This window comes from Diadema antillarum, unplaced genomic scaffold (genome assembly GCF_040938485.1).
Source record: "Diadema antillarum isolate AM-2024a unplaced genomic scaffold, OU_Dant_1.0 seq00000481_RagTag, whole genome shotgun sequence".
Classification (NCBI taxonomy): Eukaryota; Metazoa; Echinodermata; class Echinoidea; order Diadematoida; family Diadematidae; genus Diadema; species Diadema antillarum.
This window is the reverse complement of record NW_027271445.1, coordinates 2,406,914-2,429,221: the sequence shown is the minus strand read 5'-3', so window position 1 is coordinate 2,429,221 and position 22,308 is coordinate 2,406,914. Positions and strand designations below refer to the sequence as shown.

Genomic DNA, 22,308 nt, shown 5'->3' with positions numbered 1-22,308 from the left:
AATTCCGACTTTTCTGCCCCCCCCCCCCCCATCCCTGCATTCGCCATACCAAACTTGACATTCATTAATGTGCTAATCACTATAGCGTTTTATTATTCCTATCACTTCTGGTTCCATATAGAAGATTTTCCTTCTTTTTTTTTTTTACAATCTCAAATATTGAGGCCTAAGCCCCTCCCCTCCACTGGGCTTGTTGGCCCTTAAAACACACACACACACACACACACACACACACAAAACAAAACAAAAACAAAACACCCCCCACAAAAAACAAAAAACAAAACAAAACAAAACAAAACAAAACAAAACAAAACACACACATGAAATGACATTCTATTACACTTGGGATGCTTTACCCGCCACGTTTGGTCAAAGTCTGTCATAAGAATTTAGAGAGAAGTTTAATACGGTATAAAACATTTTTGATCAATCACCCCATGCCCCCCCCCCCCCCCACCAGTCCTAATGCTCGGAATTCCTTGAAATGACATTAAATTTGACTTTCATAAGAAACTATATTCATCAATTTCTTCATAGCACGTACGAACCTAGCTCTTTCTTATTTGGCTATAGAGAAGAAGAATTTTTATTAAAAAAAACATTATAATTCTGCCCCCTCTCCCTCCCTTCCTACCCCAAGAGGGATGGGATAATTTAAACAAATTGAGACCCTCACCATTAATGCTTTCAGCCAAGCTTGGTGGAAATCGGTCAAGGATTTATCAACAAAATGTCAATGGTGATGGTTCATGTGCAGTTTTGTTATAGAGTTTATGTTCGATCTTTATACCAATATCGGTGAAGTAAATAATATTCATTAATTTTTATTATTTTCACGGGAACGCATCGTACAAATGTGAAATCATTTACCTTGCGACGTTTGCCCATTTTCCAGCGTGAGGTTTGCACATTTTCCGGTTCCACAAGCTAACATTATAGCACTTATGGGTCCATTAGCACTATGAAGGTACAAACCTACAGCTGTTTCCTTTATTCAGTTAAAGCTTTGGGTCCTACAAGTCTCCGTCAGGATCTACACACACACACACACACACACACACACACACACACACACACACACACACACACACACAAATTAAAAACTAGAGAGGGGCCGTCAAAGGCGGCAGACCCACGCCTAAGTACAAAGTCGGGGTAAACATAATGTGCATTCGGTCATCTACCAGAATTCGGCCACTTAATTGCCAGTGTGCTTTATCACCAGCCAGTGAGTTCTACCAAAGATCGTACACTGAAGTGTACGATCTTTGGTTCTACAGTCACATCACACGCAAATCACATCATTACACATACGGTATTAACACTCATTCACGTACAGGAAAGTCCTTAAGTCTCCTCCAAAAATCCATCGAAAATCCCAAATTCCACCGTCAAAAGTGCAGAATCGGAACTTTTCCAAGCGCGCGCGAATTAAGTCCAGTTTTAAGAGTATTGTCTACGCGACGGGTCGCGGAAAAAGCGCTAAAAATCGAGAAATACGCCGTTTTCTTGCGGGATATTTTGATTATAGCAAGCCGAGAGTCTGATGATATCAAAGGTCGTATGAGTGTACGATCTTTGATGGTATCCACAAAAGCAAAAAAGAAAAACAAAATTTACGTACCCCCTAGGCAATTACCCCTATGATTAGTGTCTACGGGAATTATTCAATGCAAGGGTTGAATGCAAATGTCTACTGCACCAGTATTCGGCCACCAACGAGCGCCGCAACGTCCACGGTGCAATTTTGCACCAACAGTGTAGAGCGCGATGCATTTTCAGCGGCCTTGCACACGCATTGACATTGAGCACGCATATCGTGCAGTGTGACTGCGACCGAGCAAAATGCTCCTCCAACGAAAAAAACAATCAATGTTAATTTGAAAAATCATGAAATATCAAAGGTCGTATGAGTGTACGATCTTTGATGGTATCCACAAAAGCAAAAAAGAAAAACAAAATTTACGCACCCCCTAGGCAATTACCCCTATGATTAGTGTCTACGGGAATTATTCAATGCAAGGGTTGAATGCAAATGGCTACTGCACCAGTATTCGGCCACCAACGAGCGCCGCAACGTCCCCGGTGCAATTTTGCACCAACAGTGTAGAGCGCGATGCATTTTCAGCGGCCTTGCACACGCATTGACATTGAGCACGCATATCGTGCAGTGTGACTGCGACCGAGCAAAATGCTCCTCCAACGAAAAAAACAATCAATGTTAATTTGAAAAATCATGAAATATCAAAGGTCGTATGAGTGTACGATCTTTGATGGTATCCACAAAAGCAAAAAAGAAAAACAAAATTTACGCACCCCCTAGGCAATTACCCCTATGATTAGTGTCTTCGGGAATTATTCAATGCAAGGGTTGAATGCAAATGTCTACTGCACCAGTATTCGGCCACCAACGAGCGCCGCAACGTCCCCGGTGCAATTTTGCACCAACAGTGTAGAGCGCGATGCATTTTCAGCGGCCTTGCACACGCATTGACATTGAGCACGCATATCGTGCAGTGTGACTGCGACCGAGCAAAATGCTCCTCCAACGAAAAAAACAATCAATGTTAATTTGAAAAATCATGAAATATCAAAGGTCGTATGAGTGTACGATCTTTGATGGTATCCACAAAAGCAAAAAAGAAAAACAAAATTTACGTACCCCCTAGGCAATTACCCCTATGATTGATTAGTGTCTACGGGAATTATTCAATGCAAGGGTTGAATGCAAATGTCTACTGCACCAGTATTCGGCCACCAACGAGCGCCGCAACGTCCCCGGTGCAATTTTGCACCAACAGTGTAGAGCGCGATGCATTTTCAGCGGCCTTGCACACGCATTGACATTGAGCACGCATATCGTGCAGTGTGACTGCGACCGAGCAAAATGCTCCTCCAACGAAAAAAACAATCAATGTTAATTTGAAAAATCATCAAAATACGGGCCAGTTTGTGATGACGGAGAACGAACTTTCATAAATCTAGAAGGACATAGTCCCTCAAATAGGCCTAAACGTAAATTTCGGAATTCTTACGAACATTTGAGCAGCGAAGTCGGATCGTTGGGGAGTTTATGTCTTCGTATGGTAGCGGAAAATCGCAAAGTGAGAAACGGGAAATTTTCGGAATGGTCACTATACCATGGGGTCAAAACTTCAAGGTCACACAGAATTTGCAAGGGTCAACCGATTATCACCAAAATCTAATCGATTCTTTCCTGTCATTATCCAAACATTCCCTGAACATTTCGTGCAAATCCGTTTACCCGTTCTCTTGTTATCTTGTACACAAACAAACAAACAAACAAACAAACAAACAAACATACAAACAAACAAACAAACAAACAAACAAACAAAAAAACAAACAAACAAACAAACAAACAAACAAACAAACATACGGAACCCTTTACATAACCCCCTGCCGATTTTCATCGGCGTGGGTAATAACGAAAAATAATACACAGACTACCATTAAAAATTATAATGTCAGTATTGATTACAGGAATTATTGTACAATATTTACACAACAGAAACTGGCGCATAATGCATTTTGGCATACGGAACAAACACATATTCAGATAATACTATAGAAAATTACACATACCTGTTATGATGAGCTGTATTGGCTACATAGGAATTCCGTAACGTGTGGTTGGTTTTGCTGAGTGGGTGTTATTTGTGTAAAGAGCGTGTGTGGATAAAGGGTGTCTGTGTTTGGATGTGTGTGTATGTGGGTGGGGGTGGGGGGAAACGTTTAGAATAACGATATCAGATATTCATCAATACTTCTCAATCATTTCAGTGCACTTGTATTACAGATAATACAAACAATATACAGCAAAGGAAATTACAATACATAAACAATTCAATTTTCCAATGATTGTGGGGAGGGGAGGGGGCATCAACCACAAATGTAAAAAAACAAACAAACAAACAAATTTTACTGCACATGTCACAACGCGTCACAGGGGAGGGTCAAGGAATTCCGTAAGGGGTTGGGGCTTTTATGAAATTTAAGGCTGGCGCACCCCCCCCCCCCCACACACACACACACAAACACGGAGGGGAGATTTTACATTTTTAGAAGTGAAATCCAAGAAGATTACAAATATTCTTAGGTGTACAAAATATCACTGGAGGGAGGGAGAAGGGTCATTTAAATTATGATTGTGTACAAAGAAATAACCCGTATTAATGATATTTAACGAAGCAAAAATTTCGATCGTGTAAGGCAAGTAATAGAAAGAAAGTACGAAGAATTTATAATAAAAATAATCAAAATTTACATGGCAATATTGAAAACGAGTTAATGAAATCTAATTTATTCCAGTGTGAAAATATTCAGCAACCTCCCCGAAAATGTAAGTTCAATAAGTAATTTGAAAGCTTTTGAAAGAATGTTAGAACGTATGGGTTATAATATGGATTTCATAACTACACAATTGTTTGTATGTTTGAGCTAATCAGTCTGAACTTACTTGTACGTAAACTTGTTTGTGTCACCCTCTTTTGTAACGTTCGTGTCTAGTGGTTACGTCTATATTCCTCTTCTTTTTGTTCTTAGTATTGTGTTTCTGTATGTTGTAATGCATTTCATAATGTTATGTTCGTTTTTATTTTTTGGTTGTTGTTAATTTGCTTTGATTGATTAGTTTACTGTTGTTCTGTTTTGTTGTTGCTGTAACACTCTATTCACGGCCTCTCTGAAAAACAGCCTCACCTGGCTGATCAAGGGCATTTTATCCCGTGATTAAATTGAATAAAACAAACAAACAAACAAATAAAAAAACAAATACAGCATTCATGCATAATAATGTACGGCAAAAAGAAGGCCTCATGTAGTCTGGTTTGAAAAATGAAAGATATAACAAACATTTTTCTTTTTTTTTAAGTAGAGAAATGGATATCCATATTATGTCGACATTATATCATATAAAGGTATTCATCTTACCATGTAGAGATTCTTTAAAAAAAACAAGTCCTTACGGCGAAATAAATGATCACATGCCAAGTCGACTTAAAGATACATATACATGCATTACACGTGTAGCTCTATGTTAGATCGTCATGGCGACATGATTATCATTTTATAAAGTTAAACATGAACCTTTATCGAAGCTTTCTGATGAGGAACAGGTAACATAGGTATAGTGCTCTCTACAACCAGAGAGGTGGACCTCCCTGGTACAACGTTGTACAAGAGCGTATGATTGGAGCCACGGATTCTGACGCCTAGGTAATTGCTGTGAAGCGTTTGGGCGCCATTATGTGGAGAAACGACTCCAAGAAAGACAAAACTAGAATATATCTCAAAAGTAGGAGGAGAATTTGAGGTATTAATATGGACTCTTCCCTGGATACACTTGTTTATCAGTTGGAGAATTTCTGCTATTTTGAAAGGAAACAGTTTATTTTTGAATGCTGACAACTTTTGATAGTATCTGCCCACAAACTTAGAACCAGATGAAGTAGTCATAGAAGAGGAAGATGGAAAGATTATCGTAATTTTGTGCTTCTCCACCACATTTCAACAGATTAACATTCAAATGTAAATGACGTGGTGTTCTAGTTCAAACGAAATTTTCAACGTCAATACTAGAATGTTTTATATTTATTTTTCGACGAGCATTCAACTTCGCTTTAAAGCACAGCATCATATCATTTATCTACTTCTGTCTATTCCATTTTATTTTCACGGGGTAACCCCTCAAGCGAAAGAAATAATTAACAATAGGACTCCACATAGATACGAAAGTACACACAATACGTGCAAACTGCACCAGAATATGTAAGAACAAGTGGATTAAAGAGAAATATCGTTTGTAGAACTCCTAAGATATCAACTTCAACATTATCCTGGCCCTAATGCATAGATTTATCATATTCAAATTAGAATGATTTCAATAGCTGGACTGACTTTCAATTTTCCCCTGTAAAATCCATAATATTTCAATTCAATATGGAAACACCAATCTTCGCTTCAAGTCCGTTCGAATTCATTTTGTTCTTCAAATAGGGACAGAGCCTTTCTTGTAATGTTCAAAATCAAAGGACATCGACAATTTCTGTACTTTATTTTGCATTTCATTACGTCGAATTCCCCCTTTTTATTGTATGATTCTCTTTTATTTTTTCCGGTTTCTCTTTGCTCCTTAAAGGTATTAGCCCACATTTGTAAACCTGCAGCAATTGGTCTCATAGTTAGCATGGATTTTGAGTATGATTGCAGTAACACCTGTGCAAAATTTCGTTCCAATTAGTCCATTACTTTCATAAAAATAAATGAAAATGCACCGTATGCATGCGTATAACGCTCGCTAGCTCCGGTCCACGTACGTACTACATGCATGCGAAACTACACGCAGCCGCTGTGCACAGCGGTCTGGTCAGGCTAATGCATGCGATACATGTGTAAGTTACATGTACGTAGCTAGCCCGCGCTCGTAATTCAATTTTGGGTCAGGTTGACCCGGTTTGAAAATTGATTTTAAAACGATGATTTTTCTCTCTTTTATCGAATGGTATAGACAAATGACAACAGGTGAGGTATGTTACTGTTATAACTTGTACTTGAAGTCATATTGGACCTGTTTTATGCAGTTTTGATTTTCGTGGGTTTGCAAATGTGGGCTAATACCTTTAACAGTATGGATATATCACCTACGGAATGGTCAGCAGTTATTTTATATGATAGTTCCCTCTTTTTACGCCTCCACCATGAAGTGTTACCGGAGGCATTGTGTTTTTGGCTTGTCCGTCCGTCCGTCTTCCGTCCGTCCGTAATCAATTTGTGATTTGTGATGCTCACATTTATTTTTACATTTTGAACATCATCCCTTGGTAGCTTTTGGACAGTCCAGTGCCCACACCTACGTACGCTGCTAAAATCAATCCAGCAGTAAAACGTATAGACCTATATTTTTCCAAGAGTGTCTCGAGTTAGCAGCAATTTTCCTGGTAGTCAAATGCTCCAGCATACCTAGCTCTGTGCTCATTCAAAATATATATTCATGTAATCTCCTCAAGCTGCCACCACAGTTGTGTATTAATAAATGTGTGTTCATGTATATGTTCAAATGATGACGTTTGATGGTAAAGTCCCATTTCAAGGTTCCTGAATTCAGCTTACATATTTTATTCAGGAAAATAAAGAGTCACGCATACAGGCAGACATAGGCCTACACACACACACACACACACACACACACACACGCTCACACGTACAAAGAATAAGAAGTAACGAAAACCAATGCCAAACTGTTGTATTTGTAGGATTACATATGTATTTAAATGCTTGCTTACTAATTAGTTTGCAGAAAAATTGGTGAAATCTTGACATATTCAGATGATAGAAAAAAAAAAGCCCACAAAAATATACAGTAAAAAGTAGATATATTCGATACACAACGTTGTTTAAGTAAAGTAAGTGATTAATGCACAAAGGCAAGACAATCATAAGCCATATTGCTTTACATAATAGTTGTCCCAAAGTACATACGTGTGCAGTGTGGAGGACTCAGAAAACCAGTGACATAATATCTATGATAACGATTTGTTATAATTTTAGTTGAAACCCATTACGGTCGTGCTATACAAGCAAACTCGTTCTGTATGTTGCTGGGAATTATACTTATTTCTCTTCTTGTATTTTGGTTTCTGTAATATTTTGATTTTTTTCACAGATTCAAGATTTGACGTTGTATTATGACAAAGATCATCACGATTTATGGCATCAATCATCAGCGGGAGGTGACTTGGCCCGATGGGTGTGTACTATGCCACGTCTTTCGAAGTTCAGACTGGACTGTCCCTACTTGCCTGACAGTTTCCTCTCAACAGCCGTTACCTCAGCATCATCCTGTCAGGTATGTAAACCTGTTAGTTATGTGCTTTTTGGGATCATAGTACACTTCATTTCAAAAATATTTAACCACAAGTCGGGTATGACTTCCATGATAGTATTATTTTTTTCTCTCGCAGATTGACATTTCAGTGCGGTGCTACTTTTGTGTGCTAATTTTGTGTAACCGTAGTCATCCTAAATGTTTAACCCTATAAAGCCCAAGGGGGGGGGGGCACATTGTGCCCCCCACCAGATTTTCGTTTGCCACTCCTTCGCCCTTAATCCGATTTCAACCGAATTTGGTCACTTTTCCTAAAATCTTATTGCGAACATTTTGATATATAATTCAGCTATATTTGATGTTGCTGGTTGCCATGGCAACCATAACTTGACAACCATGTCAGTCAGATTTTGCATCTTTTTTCTGTTCCCATTTCTTTTAACAGCATTACAGTATATGAAATGGGTGTTTCTTGGCTGAAATTTGTTGAAGGGGCAAAATTTGAAGTAATTATGGTCCTGGAAAGTTTTTCTTTTTATTTCCTTTGTGTTTATGCGACAAATTCATATAACAATAGATATAATAGAGATAATTGAAAACAATAATATTTTCTAAAGATTGCCCTTATATTTTGAGTTATTTTGCTTCCTTCACCCAAGTTATGCCTCTAATATCATTAGTTTATCATATCATCAATTTTCAATCTCAAAATTCCAGTATTATGCAAATATCATAATGTCATAACTATACATGTACCCATCACAAACATTTCATCCCAGGTCTCATAAGGTATCACTGTGTTGATATGAATAGCGCCCTCATGTGGTGACCTTGAGAGATTTCAACCACAACAAATAATAAAATTCCACTTGCTTATCATTTGTGGCAAATATGAAAATGATTGGTCTATAATAAGACATATATAATGGGGATAAAGAAATTATACAGAAAAATCATGTTTTTAGCATATTTCCTATGTATTTCTTTATATTTTGGTGAATAGCGCCCTCCATGGGTGACCTTGTGAAAATTCAAATGTACAGTCATGTAGAGTATGAGTTACTCTACTTACGTGCCAAATATGACGATGATACATCAAGTAATAAAAAAGTTATATAGGGGGGGGGGGCACAATGTGCCCCCCCCCCCCTTGGGCCTGCGAGGGGTCAAAATAGCTTGGGCTTAATAGGGTTAACCCTCAATTCATTATGAAAGAAAGAACAGGTACGGCAGAGATGCCAAGTTCAAAAAACTTTTATGAGTGAGATTTTCATGACTCGGCGTTTCGGCGCTCGCGCGCATGCGCGGCGAACGAGGAGGGTGTCACCCCTCCCATGGTAGAGAGCTTTTTTGAATTATTAGCTCTTAATAATGCGATCTGGTGCATACTTACGTGACTATTTTTTACTAATTTTGAAAGACAAAAGGGAAATATACCTTCAATTGCAACTATCACTTGAATCCTTTGAGCTATGCTCCTTATTATTGGCACAAATTGCAGACTTCACACGATGCGTGAGAAAAATGGGTGCCCTGCGTGAGATCGTGAGACAGGCCCTAAATGCTTGAGTCTCACGCAGAATGCGTGAGACTTGGTAGCTCTGGTACGACACTTCTGCTTCATAGTTTATTTTTTGGAAATAAACAGAATTAAGGGATATCAAGAAAACGAGATAATACAACCGGCCTCCTTTCGACAAGACAAGATCTCAATTATTCCTTTTTTAGCTCACCTGAGCCAAAGGCTCAAGTGAGCTATTGCGATCGCCCTTCGTCCGGCGTCCGTCGTGCGTCGTGCGTCGTGCGTCGTGCGTCGTCCGTCGTCCGTCGTCCGTCGTCCGTCGTCCGTCGTCCGTCGTGCGTAAACTTTTTACATTTTCATCTTCTTCTTGAAAACCCCAAGACCGATTTTCATCAAACTTGGCAGGTAGCATCCCTAGGGGGTTAGGAACTCAATTTGTTAAAATGGGCACCATGCCCCACCCAGGGGGCCCCCAGGGGGGCCCAAACCCCCCAAAATTAAGGAATCTGTAAAAATCTTCTTCTCTAGAACCAGAAGTGATAGAGCTAAGTTAATACTATGAGTTAGTACATTGATGACTGTAGTTTCAAGTCTGTTCATGGCAGAATCAGGGGTGCCCCCCTTGGGACCCAGGGGAGGGGGGTGGGGAGGGGTTCTAATGGGGCCTAAATTGTACATTTTCATCTTCTTCTTGAGAACCCCATGACCCATTTTCACCAAACTTGGCAGGTAGCATCCCTAGGGGGTTAGGAACTCAATTTGTTAAGATGGGCACCGTGCCCCACCCAGGGGGCCCCTAGGGGGCCCAAACCCCCCAAAATTAAGGAATCTGTAAAAATCTTCTTCTCTAGAACCAGAAGTGATAGAGCTAAGTTAATACTATGAGTTAGTACATTGATGACTGTAGTTTCAAGTTTGTTCATGGCAGAATCAGGGGTGCCCCCCTTGTGACCCAGGGGAGGGGGGTGAGGAGGGGTCCTAATGGGGCCTAAATTGTACATTTTTATCTTCTTCTTGAGAACCCCATTACCTATTTTCACCAAACTTGGCAGGTAGCATCCCTAAGGGATTAGGATCTCAATTTGTTAAAATGGGCACCATGCCCCACCCAGGAGGCCCCCAGGGGGCCCAAACTCCCAAAATGAAAGAATCTTTAAAAATCTTCTCTAGAATTAGAAGTTATAGAGCTAAGATGAAATACTATGAGTGAGTTCATTAATGACTGTAGTTTCAAGTTTGTTCATAGGAGATCCAGGGGTGCCCATTTGGGGGGCAGGGGTGGGTGGTTAGGAAGGTCCAAATGGGGGCCTGAATTGTACATTTTCATCTTCTTCCTGAAAACCTCATAATGGATTTTCGTCAAACTTGGCAGGTAGCATCCCTAGGGGGTCAGGATCTCAATTTATCAAAATGGGCACCATGCCCAACCCAGAGGGCCCCAGGGGACCCCAATCCCCCTAAATTAAGGAATCTTAAAAAATTTGGCCCTTATTGTACATTTTCATCTTCTACTTGAGAATGCCTGGTCAAATTTTGGTAGAGCTGTGAATAATTTAGATTAGTGACCGCGTGAAAGGTGAACTTGCGATACTCAGGTGAGCGCTAGACCCGCGGGTCTCTTGTTGTCTTCTTGGACCCTAAAAAAATTGTCATTTTTTTAAAATGAAGAAATGATCTCTCGGTGGCATTTATTAGTTCCTAGAATGAGGGATATCCTGTGATTCTACTGCTGCACAAAATGAAACAAAATAAGATAATTGAACTTAATCCACCTCTCTCTTCCCCTATAGCCATGAGTACTTAGCGCTGTGGCGAATTTTACATGCTTTATACGAGACCTTTCTTGACCCCAAAGTGGGTGAAGTCTTATTGATTCAACCCTCAAAGATGTTATTATTATGCATATCGATCCTTGTATCACAACACGTGGTTATAAAATGCTGACAACAACATTAAGGAAACATAATAAAGAGGAAAATGAAGTTTGATGAGACCTCAGATGGGGAATGATATATAGCTAACTGGATTTAATGGGTCATTCAAGTGTCAGATGGCTTGGTCTGGACACTCCTTGTCCTTTTTATTTGCTTTTGAAAACAATTAAAACAGGGTAGGCCTACCTATAATGGTATTCTAGATCCAGCAACAGATCATTAGCTGATCAGAAATGTCCCCATGAGTCCACTTGCCCCATACCATATCGATAACATGACACAATGTTGATATTCTTATATTAATTCACACGCTTTAAATGCATTAAACCATAAAGTTAGCGATATTCTCCTTGTGAATTATGTACTTCTTCTGCTCTCTTTGCTAAAATGGTATCCTGGATTACGACAGAGGGGAGAGGTTGTTTTTATCAAACCTTAGTCAAAAAAAAAAATCATTTGACATCCATGGCTTGAAATGCAAATACATTTTTTTTTTCATAAGCACTGTTCTCTCGCATTTATGTTCCATCCGACATACTTCCTATTTAAAACATTTTTTAGTCCTTTCATCACAAAGTGTAGCCGCGGCCGGAGGCATAATTATGTTTTCGGGTTGTCCGTCCGTCCGTATTATTGTGTTTGGACAGCATAACTTGAGAACCGTTTGAGATATACTAATGAAATTAGGCATATGTATGTATGACTGGACGAAGTTGTGCGTATCTATACTTGCCCGATGTTTTACTCTCAACAGCCATTGCCTTAGCATCATCCTGTCAGGTATGTAATATACGTCCTTTGCTGTTGGGGTCATAGAAGACCATATACGTGAAAACTGTTTAGGCAATTCATGATTTTCTTAAAAGATAAAAGGATTTTTATTTCTATTTCTAGCAGATCGACAACATTGTGACAGAACTAAGGTTATTAGTAACTAGTCTTCTTCATCTGTAAACCCTTGGTAAGGGTACTTCAGTTGAAATGAATGTTTTACTCTGAAGCGAATACAATAAAAAAGAACGAGATCTGTCACCTGACCTTTTGCCTTTTTGGAAGTCGAAACGACGATATTTCACATCTCCCGTTTTTTTCTTTTTTTTTTCTGGGAACCACTTTTATCTTTTCTCTCTCTCCCTCTCTCCGTCTCTCATACCTCTCTTACCGCCATGATTAACTGCTATCTCATCGTTTACGTACGACCACTCTTGACCCAAATAATATTAACTTAAGTACGTTCGTACTATTGTATCAGATCACATTATTAGTTTGAGGAGATAGATTATACGGAAATGGAATAAACAGAATAAACGTACTCTCTTATACTTGAACCACTGGCTGTACTCACCCTCCGTTTATTGTTTACTTGATCTTTTTATGTGAAACATTATTTTTTTTTAGTTCGGAGATAAAACAAACAAACAAACAAACAAACAAACAAACAAACAAACAAACAAACAGTCATTGGCAATATTCCAATCTTAACTTACACATTTTATATAAAAGTGGATTGAATTGAGTATATGAATATAAGAACGACCCAAGTCCAATTTTTGGCCAAATTTAGTTTGACATTGGAAATTGTAGCTTATGCATGGACTCATCTTGTGTGTAAATGATAAATCCTAATTACCCCCGGAAGTGCCTGAAATGAATGAGTTAAATCTTATATTAATGTAAGAATGAAGGACTTGGGTCATTCTTACATTCATATAATAGCGCCCTCTCTCATCCTTCTCCCATCTCTATAGCAGAATATCATGTATATGAATCAAACAACGACCCAAGTCCATATGAATCAAAGAACGACCCAAGTCCACCACACAAAATGGCCTCTCCACAATTAATGTAAATGTTAATTGCCATAATAATATATGTTCTAATTTGTATATACAATGTTGCCTTCCCATCACAGTTAAATAGAATATTATTGGACAAATAAAAAAGATATGAAGTTTTTTTTAGTTTACTCGAAATGATCTTCCATGGACTTTGGTCGTTCTTATATTTATATACTCAATTACTAAATTTGTGGTCAATGTCTTAATATTTTACATGGTATAGAATAGTAGGAACATTGTCCAGTCACAAACTGCAAATGGTGTCGTGAAATAGGACAGGGAGCAGATTTTGATAAAATAGACATCATTTTGGCCTTCTTTCCATGACTAAAATATTTGTAAACCATCAAGACATTTCCCAGGCTTCTTTTTCTACAAATCAATTATTGGTCTTATGCACGTACAAATGTATCCAGTCCTTCAGAAGAATTGCTTTTTTTTTGCTCCTTGTTTCTCAACAGATTCGCGATCTGGTGTTTGATTTTCGCAGAGTCATTGGTGATTCTAAATCTCAATCTCGTGACGATTCTCAATATCAATCATCACTTGGAGGAGACCTCGTCCAAATGGTGTGTGCCTTGCCAAATCTTACGAAGTTCAGTCTGCGTTGTCCCTACTTGACCGATGATTTCCTCTCAGCAGCCGCCGCCTCAGCATCATCCTGTCAGGTAAGTCATCTTTAATTATTGAACTAATTGCTTATGGCGTGTAACAGTGCCCTTCTTTTGTCAAATGACTGACATTGTATTATTTGTTTTTCCTTTGGTTTTGTAGTACCATATTGCCCGAAAATTCTAAAATATGCCAGTAATAGATTCTAATTCATCTCTTGTTGACTGTTTGTGAACTAAGTCTTTTCAATCATTCTCGTTATTTCCAATTCGAATTTTAGCGATCATTTTCGTTGAATTTCCTTCAAATTCATCCCATATCTTTTCTAATGTGATTTCTTTGGTTATTGATTTTTCACTTTTTCCACATCAAGGAGTAACAACACACGTGTACTCCATCCACTCAAACACACACATACACAAAAAACCCCAAAACATAGACACACACATATACAATCACACCCTAATCAGAGTACATACGGATACAAACATATGTACTCTTACACACAAGCGAAAACAATGACCCATGATTTCGAGGCACATATAATAAAAGACAATTTACATGACTATTGTGTAGTGTTTAAGCCCCTTTGATTGATGATAAATTTAGTATATTGAAAGACACTACTTTTCTGCTGTTTTCTATGTATGAACGAAAATAAATACGAGATTTTGACAGTTTCCAGGCAAAGAAAACCAGTGCAACTCGTTTATCATCTGAACAACGCCCGTCTTGAATCTGTTGAATTCGTGAAGTACTTGGGTGTAACCATCACTTCTGATTTGAAGTGGACCCAACACATCAACAATACTGTCAATAAAGCCAATAACGTCCTTTTATTTCTAAGACGCAATTTTCTCTTAAAATCCGCTGATGTCAAAGCCACAGCTAATACAACACATTCGTTCGACCAATTGAAGAGTGCGCTTCAGCTGTGTTTGGGATCCATTTTTCGTGAACCTAATCCACTATAAAGTGGAGATGGTCCCTAGAAGAGCAGCGAGATTCACTTTGAATCGCTACCATAATACCTCAGGAGTCACTCTAATGCTGCAAAACCTTGATTGGACCACTCTGGAACAGGCTAACAATCATGCACAAAATATACAATAAGCTTACTCATCTCCCGGCACAGGACTATAATATCACAAGGTTACCCAGTTGACAAGAGCCACCCAACCACATTCCTATCATATACCACACTAGAAAACTGAATCACATCGCCATTCGTCCTTTCCGATAACAGTAAGGAGCTGGAATTCTCTGTCCTTGAAAACCGCTGCAGCGCCATCTGTGGGAGCATTCCGTAACCGGCTAACGGTTCATCACACTGGCTAGTCTGTCTTTGTTCTCCATAATGTGTGCTTATAAATATCTTTAAATAAACAGTATTATAATGTAAATAACACAGTCTGCAAGAATCTTCATCTTTTGAAAGAGGCAGACTTAAACCAAGAGAAGAAAAAGAAGGAGAAGACATGATTAAAATTTGTCTGTAAATTGTTTTCAATGGTTTGATCTTGTGTAGTAGGATTGGAATCTATACACATGTACATAGATAATGATGAAAACAAATATGTTTTTATTGGACAACATCCATAGCAGCCCGCAGGCTGAATTGCAGACATTTTACGAGAGTGAATGTGAGAACATTGAGGTAAAAGGAAAAAAAAAGATGCATAAAAAAGAAAAACACACAAAAAAATATCAGGGTTAAATATCGCACAATGAAAGCAATTTTTTATCATAAATAATGGCCATGTCATGTACATCCACATGTGTATCTATTCCAAATTATTATACTTGATAACAAAAACATACAAAATATTAAACAAATCAAATCAAACCTACGCCAATACTGAAGTCAGATGCTTAAACTCATTTTGCTCGTTGCACATAATGCACGTCAAATGACCATGAAAACTGCAGGACCAAGTGTGAAGTTGGGAAAAAGAGAGAGTGTGTGTGGAGAGGGAGATACTAGTAGAGAGAGAGAGGGAGAAAGAGAGAGAGAGGGGGGGGGGAGAGGGGGAAAGGAAGAGAGAGAGAGAAAGGAAAAGAGGGAGACGGGGAGAGAGAAAAGTGGGGAGAAATGTCTCAAAACTAAACTGAGACCTGAAACAAACTTCCGAATTACAATTATCGTTAATTGTTACGCTGAGAATAATACTTTACAATAGAACACTAATTCGTTTACACTATAATCCAAATTGCAATAACATCAGTAAGAGGAATATAATCATATGTAACCATTTATCATAAAATGTCGTTAGAAATATGCGAAAAGTTTGTGATTACTGAAGAATAAGCATCCATCCCGCATTTATAAATCGGATTATATTGTATGAAAAATACATCACAGTACCATATCGTCGCTGGGGCGACAAGACCTTGTATCTCAAATTTTGGTATAAATGACTTTCTCAGACTATTGGTCAGGCAATTAGTCAAGCGATGTCCCGTTCAAGTTTCAGCTGCCCCAACCCCAATATAAGGTCACCATGGCATGCCAAAGGAAAACAAACAAACAAACAAACAAACATCTCACTGTATATGGGTGCCTCGGCCAAACATTAATGACATTGCATATACAAAATTTGTACGTTATCTGATCCTGCCACCCCAAGCACGACATACTTTGATTAAAACATAATACATGTGGAGAGATGACTGCATTGCTGACTGTGATTTTTAGAATGCTTGATAATAATTCTAGAGACTTACACACACACACACACACACACACACACACACACACACACACAAAGAAAAGATTAGAGCCCCTTCAACTCACGCGAAACCAAATTCATATCACATTTTAGTCATTTTTATTTAATGTACGTAATGCCCGTCTAGGTTGTAGAACATAGTATGAAACTGGAGAAAAGAGAGAGAGAGAGAGAGATAAAAAGAAAGTGAGTGGGTGAGTGGGAGGCGGGGAGGGGGAGGGTGGGAGAGAGAAAGGTTTTAAAGGACGTTGCAAAAAGGAGGTGTAATCAGGATATACAAAAACATATTAAGAACTGAAACAAACAAGCTTCAGCTTAATTTTAATTCAAGGTATACATTTATCAGAAATTATCACACTGACTGGTATACAATAACCGAAAGATATGTTAATAATATAATGATATTCTGTCTTCACATTGTGTTATATTGAAAATTACGGTAACTGTAAAATAAAGATCATATGAAATTCTTTTAGTATTCAACCTTATCAACCTGCAACTTATCAATGTGCAAACATATTTAAATGTCTGTGAATTATATACCTTGTGAGTTATAATGTGAACACAGAACAATCATAAAATAATCTGTACAATACAAGTACCACTTGAAAACTTTAAACAACCAATCTCAAGATGAATTTACTTGTTAAATAAGGCATTTACACTGCTCCTGTAACGTTCAGTCCTGCACTTGATCTCCCTGAGTTTGTTGCTATGTCTTAGGGCTCTGTAGCTGCTCTCTGTCGGCGGGAACCAGTCTGGAAACCTCGCATAGAGTGAGGCAGCGAACCTCAGACACAACTGATCTCTTCTATCACAGAGGGAAGTAATGTTGCACATGACACAGGCCTCCTTATATGATTCATACCTATTACCCAAAATTATACGGAGCGCTCTTTTTTCGATGGGGTTACTTTGTTCATTAGTATTGTCATGGATGAATACCACACTGGTACACAATACTCTAGGACTGGTCTGATGTAGCTAGTGAAGATGGTTAGTAGGTCTTCAGATGGCGCCCTGTATCGTTTCATAACGCGGAGTACGTAGAGCTTCCTTGCAGCTCGCTTGACAATGTCGTCGACACGCAAATCCTAACGAAGATTACTTTGAATAGGAACACCAAGGAGCTTGACCTTGTTTATCATTTTATTCCAATACATTGTCGTTCAGCTTAAGCTTGAGGGATGGGAGTGGTGTTTTGGTAAACGCGACCGGCATCACTTAACATTTCGAAGGGTTGAGTTTCATCTCCGCTTTGGCACACCACTTGCTGAGTTCCTTGAGTGTGTCCGGGACAACACTTGCAGAGTTGAATTTCTTATTCTCAGCAATGGTCACGTCATCTACGCATTTCCAATGCTCTTCTAAAGGTGTCTGCTGGAGTGGATCGTTGATCATTGCGAGGAATACATGTATAAAACATGATTCAGGCTTCAACATTTGTCTTGGTTAATGTTGGTTTCTTCATATTATGACGAGCTTGCTTCCTAAAGGCGTGAACACCGCAATAATGGCGCTGCCCTAGAGGGCCATAATACACAGAACGCCTCTCAGAATCGGTCTGTATAACACTGTCTGTCAATGATTTTCTGGGGAATTTTGATGTCAAGCAGTCAAATGTCAGGTATCGAGGATTAAAATGCTGGAACGTATTCCCAACAAGTTGATCTTAAAACCAATTTATCCATTTAATGAAATTGTAATATCAGTTCAATGTACTGAGTGGCCCTCATTTATACAAGCTTGTTTATTTATTTATTTTTTTTTTTACGTAGGTCCCTCTTTTCCATTAACGCAATTATTTTGAATAACTATTAGTTTTATATGAAGTATGCATTTTTGTAATACATTGATCGTTTTGAATTTGTGTAAGAACAAACATAAAATTAAATGTTTTTTTTTTAACATTTCATTTCATTAAAAAAAAAAAAAATGAAACAGAAATGGGACCTAGGTCAAGGACAGAAAACTCTCAAAACATTTGTGACAGTCTTGTCATGTCATATCATGTCATGTCATGTCATGTCATGTCATTTTCTTTTCTTTTTTTTGGCCAGTCAACTACCGTCTCAAATTGCGAAGATTATTATCTAGACCTATTCGGAGAACCATGCGATATTGCGGAGGCATACCAGTCGCCATCACAGCGTCGTTTGTAGTTTTCTGTTTTTGTTTTTATTTCCTTTACAGATCAGCGAACTTTCCTTTCAACAATTCAGAAGGGACGACAGTTTAGTCTCAGAGTCAGGAGCAGCAAACTTGGCTGAATTTCTGTGTCGTCTGCCCAATCTTACACGGGCCGATCTCAACTGCGTTTTACTGCCAAATACATTCTTCACGACAATTTCCTCACTGGCTTTTCGCTGTAAAGTAAGAATCAGTTATTTTAATTTGCTCACTGTGAGGGAGGGGAGGGGAGTATATCACAACTGTCTTGGAGATGATATTGCAATTTATTGCAGAAAGTGAAGCCGTTGAGAGAGCAATGATGTTTTCATTTAATATTTTGTCTGGCACAGTGATATGACTACTCACACAAGAAAATTCAAAATAAAAACATCATAATTATTTGAAGCATCATCATTATAAATCACATTAATTTTTATCATTGCCCATCCGACAATAATTACGTTCAGATGACAAGCCCTAAACTAGAGGTTAACTTCAACGTGCGTCTACACTGCGAGGTTAAATTCCTGCCTCTTTCAGTGCGTTGATTTTTGTGTCCACACATCGCTTAACTACGAGTGGGGACCCCCACTCCTCGTGGTTAGAGCGCTAACCATAAGATATTTCGTGGCTCTTAACATCGAGCTAACCTCGACGTTAGCTAACTACGAATGTGTCTTCACGGTTCCTAGCTACAAGCTTAACATCGAGGTTTCCTATCCTCGAGGTTAAGGTTTGTCGTCTAAACGTAACTAATGTAGCTATGAATCTATGTTGCTATGAATCCATTTCTTTCAGAGAAATAAGAATCGGTTAATAGTGATAACGATGTGTCCTTTTGATTATCTTCATCATGTTACAGGTGGACTGCATCACCATCGATTACGAGCCATTAAGATCTTTCCTGAGTCCTTATCAAAGAGGCATACAGGTATATATTTTGTTATTAGCTTTTCCCTTTTCTCATTCTTTTGTCCTCTCAATTATGAGATTATTAATATTCATATATGTGATATTCATGAAGTGTAGTTATTGATGGCCTAGCATTACCTTTAGTGGGACATCTGGATGGATGCAGAGAAAAAGTCACAAGAAGAACAACGAAGAGATTTACTATGGGAAATTCTTTCAAGAGTATGACGTCTTATCTTAATCCAGTTCAAACATATTCAGCAGTACGTAATAGTGAACAGTGAGGAGAAACAAGAGGGAGGTAGAATTAATCTGCTGTGAAGAATGTAGAGGCAAGTTTAAGGACATCAACAATTTGCTTTACACTTTGATCTTATACGATAGGGTCTTTTAGTAGTATCACATATTGATACATAGATATTTAATGTAAGGTTATATCGGTAATTTAAGCGACAAAAAACAAAAACAAAACAAAGCAATACAGCAAACAAACCAAACCAAAACACAACAAACAAAAGCCAACTGAACTTAAAGAAATGTTTTAAATTCCAACATAATAAGTAATTTGATATGAAGTGAAAGAAAAATATTGCACATTAGGGGGTTGAGGTGTGATAAATGTCTCAAAAGTAGGCCTAATGCTTGATGATTTGTTTTTAACCACTCATCTCTGTTTTCGGGTAAGACGTAGGCATGGTAGGCTATCGGGAAGCATTGATACCAACGCGCCTTACATGTCGTCGCACAAACAATTCACCCTTCGCGAGCTTGCGGCGTACGTTGCTGCCAAAACATGGTGAAGATGAAGTTAGTCATCTAATGTCTGAGGCGCTGTCAGATTCCCGCAAACGAGGATAATAAATTTAATTTTAGAATTTGTAGGCAGCATACGTCGTCAAGGATCAATTGTACACTGGCGATAAACCTGTTCGGATGTTGCCGCAATACTTTCTATTGAATGAACACCAATGGCAAGGATGAAGGCCCGTTTACACCGAGCACGGTACGGGCAACGGGCCGGGTTTTTGCAATGTTGTGCCAAAAAGGAACTATGTCTGGTTCTGTTTCAACATAACTTCCCCGCCAAATCTGTTACAGAATTGATCTTCTACTGTTTATTTTGTTGTTCATGATTTAGTCATAAGAATGACGTTTCGGATGATTTTGTTGCGAATTTCTTTCTTTTTTTTTAACTGAACCAGACATGGTTCCTTTTGAGGCGCCATAGCCAAAAAAAAAAATAAATAAATAAATAAAAATCCCGGCCTGTTTCTCGTACCGTGCTCGGTGTGGACGCGCCCTAAGGATTCGCTAACCGCGCGTTGTATACATTTATGTAACGGCCCAGACTAAAACCACATAAACGGTCACTGATTACAATTTCTTCAATGGACCAAAAATGATATGTCCTTTGGGTTGATCGTCAAATATCAAAATTTTGCGGCTTATGACGAAACTGAAATAGAGATATCAAAGTTTTACTGGACCATTAGCTATAGATAATTTTATAGCTTAGTACTGACACTGTTATTAAGTACAAATGCGGAAATTTGTTTTAGCCTACTTTTGGAAGATTTCGAACTGGGCGGTCACTCATTTGGATCAGAGAAACATCACCCAATCCTCTACTACCTTGGAAAATTGTCTTTCTATTGAATTCTCCTCTCACTCTCCAACAGACACCAGGAGTTATGACAGCAGCTCAGAAGACGAGAGGAGCCAAGAAACAGATCAAGGTTCTGGGCAAGAAAACTCGCTAGCTCCGGACGAATCTGAGACAAACAACTAAGGAAGCATGATACTATTAGTTACTATTGATAACTATTATGTTACTCTTCGAGGAGTTGGTTTCTTGAGAGGACCAGGACAAGAAAGGACACGTGCAAGAGGAAGAAATCAATGCAGGAGAGGGCAACAAACCAAGGCTAAACATCCTAAAAAGAGGAGACACAAAGTTCTTTGGAATCATCTTCTTACTTATGGTCTTTCTAATATGTCCTCTTTTGTCCTATATGCGGTATCACTATTAAAAGGCTGCGTCTTTCAGCCAGGACCTGGCAGCAGGGGTGAGGTTGCAGAGGGCAATCCATCCACCTTCCAGGCAATGAAGCGTGCAATCTTCCACCAAGTGGTTGGCCGTGATCTGTCCATGGAGCTACTTTTAGAGTAGCCCCATGGTGTGTCTTGGAGAATGATAAACCAAGTCCGAATGAGGGGGGGGGGGGGGTGGGTGGTCCCGAAGAAGAAAGACATTGAACCAAGATTTAAAATTCGGGAACAAAACGAGGAAGGACATTAGTGTCTATGCTATGAAATTGCATGAAAACAAAATCTAATGAAGAACCTACGCACTTAACAACCCCACATCAGTTTTGTTTTTAGAGAGCCGCAGTGAGATAAAACATTAACAACAGAAATGTGAGAGCTCTATATTAATTAAACTGAGACGTACTCTTATGTACCGCTGAAAGTTGAAAAACACGCAGAGACTACCAGCTGGAGACACTGCTGACACGTGATAGTACCTTGTTGAGATGTCATCATGCATGGTTGAATGACAAACCTTGTTGGCCAGTCTTGAAGAGACATCTATTTCATGCGTTTTCTCTACTTGTCTTAATTATTTTCTTCTTCATTATAGTGTTTGCAAACACTTTGTATTTGATTCGAAAATAATGAATAACATCTAAATCTGATATGATTTTCATCACAGGATACAGTTAGCAAGAGTACTAGCATAGTATAC

At 38.7% G+C, this 22,308-nt stretch overlaps 1 protein-coding gene across 1 annotated transcript in view; it reads left to right on the top strand.

Annotated features, from left to right (window-relative positions):
• The window catches only part of LOC139733523 (uncharacterized), a 666,293-nt gene that overhangs the window by 407,977 nt on the left and 236,008 nt on the right, over nucleotides 1–22,308 (top strand). The window contains exons 6-7 of the mRNA XM_071644333.1: nucleotides 7,682–7,864; nucleotides 13,599–13,805. Coding sequence (XP_071500434.1) covers nucleotides 7,682–7,864; nucleotides 13,599–13,805 — 390 coding nt within the window. The remainder of the gene's footprint in view (nucleotides 1–7,681; nucleotides 7,865–13,598; nucleotides 13,806–22,308) is intronic.